Below are 9165 nucleotides of genomic sequence, written 5' to 3'. Positions count from 1 at the left end.
TTCTCTAGTTAAACAATTTTCACGACAACCTAATTTAATTCCACATCAAATAAATCAACTCAATGAAATTATTTCCAAAGTCGTAGAATTTTCTTCGGATTCAAATGCAGTCCAATCGAGCTTTTGTTGAGCTAGCGGAGGGACCAATAGGACATATACAATTAAGCTCTAGTGATTGCAATTATGTCCAGAAGCATCGTTCTGATAATTTGTAATTACTTAATTATGGATTCAATCCACAAGAACTATCATGATTAAAAACTCATTGTATATTGTTTACGAAAACAATTCATCCAACTTTTTTGTCCAGTAACCTCGTCATGTGTGTGTTACCCTCATATGATATCATTGATTCTTTTGAGTTAAATCCGTTCACTTAATACAATCTTATTTTATCTCATTGTCACCATTATGTCTTCTTAATGATTAATATGATAATTGTCAACAAATAACTGTGATAAATTGCTTGTTCGAGAACGAGCTACTCATGGGCATGTTTCATATTTATCAATCCACACAATGCTAATGAAAGGATACCATTAACTCTTTAATTGAGCTATGAATTTCACTGTTGCTGGTAAAGTCATACCATACACAAGTCATGTACCCAACATACCGACTATGGGCTAGATCATCTTTAGAGCATAAGCCTCCACTTATATCAAAGCACATGAATTACATACGCATGTCAGTGACTAACTCAGGATTTAGGTAAATCACACCATGAATGTCACAAGTGAATTAATTCACTAATGGATTTAGAATTAATTCATCTTGGGTCCAGTCCAACGTATCATTCTACTAATAAATACATCTATATCTCTATCCGTGGAGTCAACTGCTCCGATAGCCAAGACTAGCCATCTCCCCAATTGGAATTGTAGATGACATAATAATCCTTCTAGTATTTGAATCAAATGCTCACTTCGATTTTTTTACGGGATTATGGACTTATTTAGATTATCTATTGAAGTAAGTTGTCTTTCTCGCAATGTAAACGTTCTTACAATGCCACTTATCTTCAGTTTGAACTTAGACAATCAATGAACTAATATTTGTTTGTCACAATTTCGCCATGTATGCAAAATATGAAAGACAAAAAAATACAAAAGACAAAATAGTGAAATGTGAAATTAACTTTATTTATTTATTAATCGTTCAAATAGATAGAAAACAATTACATGTTTACTATAATATGGACACATTTCCCAACAACATATTCAGGCGATGATGACGAGGAGGAGGAAGTCTACAGGCTCGCATCTCCAAATGCACCTCCGGTTGAACCTCCATTTGTACTGCCGGTTGTACTAAAAAATCCTCCATACAATCGTCGTCTACCGCCTTGTGGCACACATTCTCCCCAATGACACGATTGAAATTTTTTTTACAATTATTGTGATGTAAATATTGATATATCATAAATAAAGAAAAAACCGAGGTTATTCATTCAAACAAACCATTTGTTTTTATTACTATCTATTATGAGTTATACATTAGTTAACAATAAATAAAAAAAAATGTCAGATTTTGTTATCGACATTATTTTGAATATGAAATTTGATTTGGATTAGCCATTTGAATAAGAAAAAAAAAGATAAACATGAAAAATGTAGAATAAAAAGAAGTAGGTAGACCGTACATCCGAAAGCCATGACATTTCACAATTAAATAAATTTTATATCCTTATAACCAATCAATGTGCAATGAATACATAGTTGGAGCTACAAACCCATGTTGATGACTAGATCTCACTTAGTCGCCAAAGGATATTTTTGGTAGTAGTTGGATCCCACATGTTGTATGTAGTACCGATGATGAGTGCAATCCCAGAAGGATCCTTGATGATCAATTGTCAAAAGTATTTCAGGTCCCCTATCTAATATGACACATATGTCGGGTTGTGGACAAAGGAGGTGTCACAACTGGCTCAGGAAGAAATCCCAATCATTTGTCGTTTCTCCGAGAGTTATTGCGAACGCTATAGGCAGAATTTTTCGATGACACTTGTCTTACCATTATATCCAAAACTTGCTGGTTAATTTTGTAATTTTTGTTTATATAATTTTCAATTATATTAGAATAAAAATTATTTAAGGTTAGTATTTGAAAAATTAACAATACACTTTTTTTAACTCTAAAATTAAAATTAAAAATGTCACAAGCCTCATTTATTTTATATATTTAATTTTCACCATATTCTACATCTATTTGTCATTAAATAAACTCTGCTTGTGGATAATGTATCAAGTATTTTTCCAATGATTTATTTTTAATAATAATAATAATATCCATAACCAAACGTAAAAATCATGTTAGACCCGGATGAAACCAAATCCTAGTCATTTATGGACTCGTATTTACTGAAAACACTCCATGCCAGCTCAGTATGGCGCTAAGTTTGGGCGCCAAACCAGACTTCTCCCGCTTAATTCCCCCGCCACCCTTCGACACCATTTAATAAAACCCCCCACCCAAACCTTCTCTATTCATTCCCAGTTCTACATTTTCTTCCAATAATTTCACAAATCTTCCAAATTAAGTCTACTTCTAATATGGTGGTTCCTCTCGGCCCCGGCAAGTTCTACGGCAGCAGTCTTCCTCGGCCCCGTATCTACACCGAAACCAGGTTCAACTCCGAACGCGTAAATCCTCCGGTTCCAGTCCTTGATCCGCTGCTCTCTTGGGCCAATGAAGCGCACTGGTCCATGGGTGGTCTCAGTTTCAAGCGCCTCCGTCTCCAAGGCCGCATCGAAGGCAACGTCCAGAGACTGAAGGCCCAGCGCGACAAGTTCCTTAATAACAAGGATCCTATCCCTAAGAAAAACAATAGCGATGCTTCCTTTTCCCCTCCTCCTGCTCCTGTGGCCGTCAAGAGGAAGAGATTCTTGGACCTTAATGATGAGGACGTAGAGAGTGAAAATGAAGACAATGAGATTGTGATGAACAGAGAAGAGAAGAGGGTACTGAGGAAAGGCGCAGTGAGGAAGCTGGGAGATGATTTCGAGAGAGTGGCTAAGGATAAGGATAGCGGCGTTGCGAGTGGAGGAAAGAGGGGTTTCAGTGATGGGATCGGCATTGACGTGATGAAGATTGTGGAAGAGGTTAATGTTGAGTCAGAGGAGATAAAGAAGAAGAAGAAAAAGAGGATTGTAAAGGGTTTGAAGAAGGGTACAGATGAGGTGCGGAGTGGAACAGGGACAACGACAAGGGCCTCCCCTAGACTGGCAAAACGAGGTTGCTAGTTCTCTGTAGGGTTTTTAATGTTGTGTATTGTTCGAAATTTACAGTGAATACAGCTTAATGATGCTTTTGTTCGTATATCAAAGGATGTCCTGTCAATAATGAAGAAGAGGCTTGAAATCCTACATTTTGACTGATTCAAGTAATCGAGATTAGTTGAAAACCATACAAATATATGTTGGATCAATTACAATAAAGAATTGACCAAAAACCAAACCAATCTGAAAAAATTCAGGTAACATTCGCACACAAGGTAAGAGAAAAACCTATGCATAGGTAGGGACTCGAACAAGAGTATTCAAAATCTGGAGTCTCAACATTTTACCAACATGCAAATTAACTAAAAAAAGTTACTCCTTTAGTTTGACTTGAAAACCGCATTTGAAGCGCAACGCTTAATGGGATCCATTCAAATTTCTACAATGAATTGAAAATATGTTAATCATTGTCGATGATTCACCCAAGTTTTTGCAGCGAACTTGCAATCTTGTGCTATATATATATATGCCTCTCTACTTAATACATAGTAATTTGTATGGATATTAGAAGAAAAAAATTGATACAATACCAATATATATCTCGCACAAATTAACTCACCAGAAAGAATTGAATTTTCTGATAGCAAGCGCTAGCTTTACTTTCTCTTGGAACACAGTTGTTTGAGGTTTCCGTTTTCTTGAATAAGTCCTTGGATTCTAGCCAATTTGCACGAGTGTTCTATGGTGAGTTTGTAAATTGGCGGGGACTGCCATGGTACCATCCCGAAATCATCACTATATTCCTGCATTCCTTCTACAAAGAACTGCCAGACTAAAGCACCTGCCCCCGACCCTTTCTTCTTTGCAGATTTATAAATGATGTCCTGAATGGTTCTATAAAGCTGCTCTCTTTGGGATAGCTGGAAGTCTTTGTTCTGGTCTGACAGACCGTATTCGGTGAACATAACTGGCTTCTTCAGTTCCTTGTCACAATCTTCAATGTGCGAGTGCATCCACTTGGAAACATAGTTCCGTTTTTCTTCGAACCCGAGACCATGAAACCTACCAAAGAGGGAATGAACAGACATCAGAGAACATGCATATCGAAGAAACAACAGAGTGCCTCCGAGACAATGATAAGGCTTCATTCGAAACAATTTCATAAATAGAGGTCAATATGGCTTACCACTGGTCGGGGTATATATGAACAGAGGCAAAATCAACGTTTGTAATGTTCGAGTTGCGCATAAAATCAGCTCCAAGGGCCGAGGCCCACTGTTCTGGATTCACAGTTGCCTTTTTGGGGCTTGAAGGACCGTAAAATCCTTCTAAGCCAATGGTCAAGAGATGGTTTTTGTCGATTGATTTTATGAAAGCCGACATCTCTTCTAACCAATCCTGCAATGGGAATGCCGTAAAATTAAACTCAACTCAAATTAAAAGACAAATCAATAAAGTAAAACACCACTCTTTGTGATGAATGCATATGAAATATAAAGCCCATTTTCTAAAATCTGAAGTATTTCTAGTTAATAAATCTTAAGAAAGTCCTTCACATTCAGGTTTAGTGGAAGAAAAACATTTCATCCAAATATAAGTGAGCATGAAAAGGCAACCTTATTCACAATAAGAGACTTGAAATTACTGGTAAGCCCATCATTCAATTATACGAAAATTTTGCAATACACCACCACATTCATCTAAGTTAAGCATAATTGGTCTACATTATAGAGAAAATTTAGAAACCAATATAGGGTCAAATATTATTATTATTATTAGTGCTTAAAATAACTATTCTACGATCCCTTTTTTTTTTGGTCCGTCTAAATAGTTCAAAAATCTTATAACTCACTTGAAGAGTATCCCCAGAAGGATCAGTCATGCAACGGGGTTCATTTATCAACTCCCAAGCAAAGATGGTGGGATCATTCCGATATTGAATTCCAGTGATAGTGTTCTTCCTGGTAAGGACAGTCTGAGAAAAAGAAACACATCAGGATACGGCACTATTGCAGACCAGAAATACTACAGAATTTATGATATAGCAAATAGAGAAAAAGAACATATACGGAAGAAACTATATTTTCCCTCAAGTTTGAGATCATAGTGTCGGTTGCCCTTGTTCTCAACCTTTTTCACATAAAATCATGTTTATTGAAAGTCTGTAATGAGGTTCATACATATTATTGGCTGGCACTTAACAAGGAGACTTTTCTGAATAATATACAAATAATCTACCGAACTGTACCATACATACTCCATTCATATGAAGGCTGATAGCCACCACATCTTGGTTTTATATTTGTTTTTGCTTCATATGGATGGATAAGTAAAGATTTAGAAGGATTTCTATTCTGTACTGCATCAAGACATAAAGAATCATAATTATGCCATACTGTCTATAATAATCTCAATCTCTTGACTTTGCTTCGATGGTGAATAACATTTTTGCATTCTTGAAAGGCAAAAATCAGGCTAATGAAACCCCAAGTTTTTAAGAAATGAAAGATTAATAGAATTATCATATATCCTTCCCCCCTGTCCTAAAATAAGAAATATAAAGGAAAGTTTATTTCATGGAGCTTAACAACACGTTGTAAACAATTTCCTTTCACTTATACATTGTTTCAGTTCTCTTTCACAATCAAATTGCTGTTCTAACTTTCTTGTTTCTTGTCTACATTGGTCCTTATTGTTTATAAGGCCCAATCAAGAATAAATTAATAAGCAAGTGACTGCAACGTTTGCAGCATCAAATTCCCCTTTGAGCATTAAGATTTATCTATTTCAACAGTGTAATGTCAGCACTCCATGAGCAGTTCACTGAAGAGCATATTATATATACAGTGACATGCATGCATCATGATGCGGGGGAAGAAAATTCCCATTATTCAAATATAAGGAAAAGAAGAAAAAGATAAGTGAAATGAAACCTAGATTACTCGATAGATGATGAGATACCAGGACATAATTCTTGAAATATTTGCGGATAGATGGATCAAAGAAGAAGGAATCATTAGAAGAGCTCAAACCAACGCCTTCTTGCCATGCCCAGTTGACATACTGCGTCTTTCCGCCATATGGTTGCAAGTTATTTACCAAGCTGAGAAGCAGCCTAATTCCTTGTTGCCTTGCTTCTGCAATGACATAATCCAAGGCCTGCCAAAAACTTAAGGTTGTCATCATAAATAAGAATAACTGGGAAAATGTACTCTACAGTCACTTGAAACGAAATTGGAGAACATGACAGAGTCAAGGATTAAGGGATTTTTGACAGGTTCCTAATCAAGCAGCTGAGAAATCAAAGCAATTAACTTATTATGGGGCTATTCTCTTTCATTTCTAACTTTCTAGATTACATTCTTAGTGAGCTCCATCATCTTCATATTCAAGACAAACCAAGATTAGACTAGCAACAACTGTGCAGCAATCTAAACCATCTTCAATATGCAGATTGGAAATCTCTTGAAAGCTTGAAACCGAAAATGTTGAGGTGAACTTAGAACATCATGTAAAACCAAACAACTGGGGACCAAAAACACCTACATCATCTAGGATTGAATCATACAGCTGATAATCATGTTATAGAATGAATTGCAGAATCTTTTCTGTGCAAAACATAAAAATTTACAAAACAAAAGCCTGAAATCTCAAATTAATACCTTGAAAACTCGCTCATCAAATTGGCCAGGGGAAATCTGGAGAGCATTATAACCTCCATCATTAAAGGCCCAAGTTCTACAAACAGTAAGTCCCATCTTTGCACCAGCTTGCAACATTGCACTGACCTTAGGTCTACTGCTTTCGTCCACAGAATGGGCCATTAACCAGTAAGAATTCCATCCATTAACGTATAATGGTTTACCATTCAAAAAGAATTGAGTCCCATTCCTTTCCACAAAACTAAACCTCGGTCCCTTGGTGAAACTAGCACTAAGCTTCAAGTCACCAAAAGACATGTAAAGAAAAGCCACACATGATGCAAATCCAAGAATTGGGTATAACATCCCATTTCTAGTCACCATCTTCCTATATATAATAAGGAACCTGAAAAAATCAATCAACAAGCGAAAAATTCCAGAAAGAAAAACAAAAGACAGATTATTTGGGTACCCTTTTGGCTCTATTTCAACACAGTCTAAAAATTGAGGATACCCAAATGGAGATTAAAGTACCTTAAACTCCAATGTGAACGCAGATCCTTCTTCATAAGGGTACACACCCCCCTCCCAAAAAAAAAAAGGTATAAAAATGACTCCTTTTGGGATTATAACGAGTTCAATGACAGACAGATTTGAAAGTAGTGATCTTTCTGTTTAGGATTTGGGGGTTTTTAATAGCAGAAAATGATGCAAGAAATAAGGAAGGTAAAGACCACATGAAGGGAGAGATATTCAGAAAAATATTGGAAAAGGGAAGGCAAAGAAAGCACACCCACTGCTAACTTGTGTGCTTGAGAGAGTGACAGTCAAAAACAGAGAAGGGATGGATGGGATGGTGGAATGTTGGTATCAACAATCTGGTTAAAAATCAGATATATGCACCACACCTGATTTCCCCACAGTTTCCTTGAATTTTAATATAGCTACTGAAACAAGTCTCTTTATTGATTCAACACCCATGGATTGGATGGGCCATGTGTACCTCTAATCCTCAATAATCTCCTTCCCTTCCCCTCTCTAAACTATACCTAGTCATTAACTGGAAAAAGAAAAATATGACATTTTATATATGGGTTATTTTTTAGAAATATTTATTTTTAATATTTTATTATATTTTATACGATACTTCTCACCCTTAATTTTTTATAGAGTCTAAAATCCTTTATCAAATATTATTTATTATATATTATATATAAAATTATTCAAAAAAAAAAAAGAGAAAAAAAATCCCAATCCTCATGTGCAAAGGGAACTTAGATTCTCGGCCTTTGTGAGCCTTAAGCTTTTCTCTTTCTTTAGTAACTTAAAACAATGGTCAAATTCTATATAAATCCTCTATATTATGTGTTTATTGTGGATTTAGTCTCTCTATTATAATATTTATTCAATCGTACAAAAAAATATTAAGGTGTCACTACACGTAAGGATGGACAGTCACGAGGGCAAAGGGGTCTTGGCCTTCAAACTTTTTTGAAAATATTTATTTAGTATATATTTATTTGTTAAATAAATTAAATTGAAATCTTTCAAAATGAATTTTATTATTTATTTTTAACTTAATTTTTATGCTTAAAAAAATTAAAATTAGATTTTTAGTTATCATTCATTGTCATAAATTTCAAACCACAATTGAACTTAAACCAACTTTCTAAATTGTCTACAATAGTTCCATCATAATGTTTATTTTCACCTTTTCCACATTTCTACTTGTCTTTTTTATTGAAAATAATATCGATCTGATAGAGGAGTCAAACAAGTTTTCACCACTAATTTTTAAATACTTAAATAAAAATATATGGTTAGACTAAAATCTATAAATTCGAAAAGAAATCTAACATTTTATTTTTATTTTTTAATTTACAACCTTAAATTCACAACTTATCCAGTTGGCCTCAAGTAAGAAAATTGACCTTAACATTAAAATGCACATTTCAAAAAATAGAGGGACTAAAACTAAAAATATCACATTATAGTATAAAAGTAAGTCTACAAGGAAAAAAATGCATAATATAGGGACCTTACATCAAATATTACCTAAAATAATTGTGTGGGATTCTATATGTTGAGATCCACAGTCTCATTCGATTAGGTTAAGACAAGCTGTTAATTATAACCGACAAAAGTAATCCCATGTGAAAACTCCGACAAATTCAAGTGGGTCCCACATTCCTCTGTATACATACATTTCTTCCTTGCAGGCAATATTTTCCCCCCTTGATTGTTGCTTTTATTGATGATTTAATCAACTCTTGACTCTTTGAGTCGTGTGTGTACTTTGAACT

General features: G+C 34.9%; 2 protein-coding genes across 3 annotated transcripts; one reads left to right on the top strand and one right to left on the bottom strand.

Moving 5' to 3' along the window:
• Positions 1 to 2433: 2433 nt before the first annotated feature.
• Positions 2434 to 3368, top strand: LOC105794868 (uncharacterized). Its single transcript, XM_012624240.2, has one exon. The coding sequence runs from the start codon at positions 2556 to 2558 to the stop codon at positions 3243 to 3245; it is 690 nt and encodes a 229-aa protein (XP_012479694.1). The 5' UTR covers positions 2434 to 2555; the 3' UTR covers positions 3246 to 3368.
• Positions 3369 to 3623: 255 nt separating this feature from the next.
• Positions 3624 to 7913, bottom strand: LOC105794866 (mannan endo-1,4-beta-mannosidase 2). 2 transcript variants are annotated; one of them, XM_012624238.2, is made up of 6 exons: positions 7397 to 7913; positions 6884 to 7268; positions 6183 to 6380; positions 5074 to 5196; positions 4408 to 4619; positions 3624 to 4283 (listed from the first exon to the last, which is right to left on the bottom strand). In XM_012624238.2, exons 1-6 carry the CDS (start codon positions 7429 to 7431, stop codon positions 3878 to 3880), a joined length of 1359 nt encoding a protein of 452 aa, XP_012479692.1. In that variant the 5' UTR covers positions 7432 to 7913; the 3' UTR covers positions 3624 to 3877. The 2 variants fall into 2 exon arrangements, with proteins under 2 accessions (XP_012479692.1, XP_012479693.1); XM_012624239.2 differs by having other exon boundaries at positions 6884 to 7250.
• Between the last annotated feature and the right edge of the window lie 1252 nt (positions 7914 to 9165).

The sequence above is a fragment of the Gossypium raimondii genome, chromosome 3 (genome assembly GCF_025698545.1).
Source record: "Gossypium raimondii isolate GPD5lz chromosome 3, ASM2569854v1, whole genome shotgun sequence".
Taxonomy (NCBI): domain Eukaryota; kingdom Viridiplantae; phylum Streptophyta; class Magnoliopsida; order Malvales; family Malvaceae; genus Gossypium; species Gossypium raimondii.
This window is presented reverse-complemented; position numbering and strand designations above follow the sequence as displayed.

What these genes read in the sequence shown, in the direction of transcription:
- LOC105794868 (XM_012624240.2), top strand. Translation starts at nt 2,556, where the DNA reads ATGGTGGTTCCTCTCGGCCCCGGCAAGTTCTACGGCAGCAGTCTTCCT.
- LOC105794866 (XM_012624238.2), bottom strand. Translation starts at nt 7,431, where the DNA reads ATGAAGAAGGATCTGCGTTCACATTGGAGTTTAAG. An exon ending in CTTCTGGGGATACTCTTCAA is followed by an intron (nt 4,620 to 5,073) that starts GTGAGTTATAAG and finishes TTCCCATTGCAG; the next exon opens with GATTGGTTAGAAGAGATGTC. An exon ending in CATATATACCCCGACCAGTG is followed by an intron (nt 4,284 to 4,407) that starts GTAAGCCATATT and finishes CCTCTTTGGTAG; the next exon opens with GTTTCATGGTCTCGGGTTCG.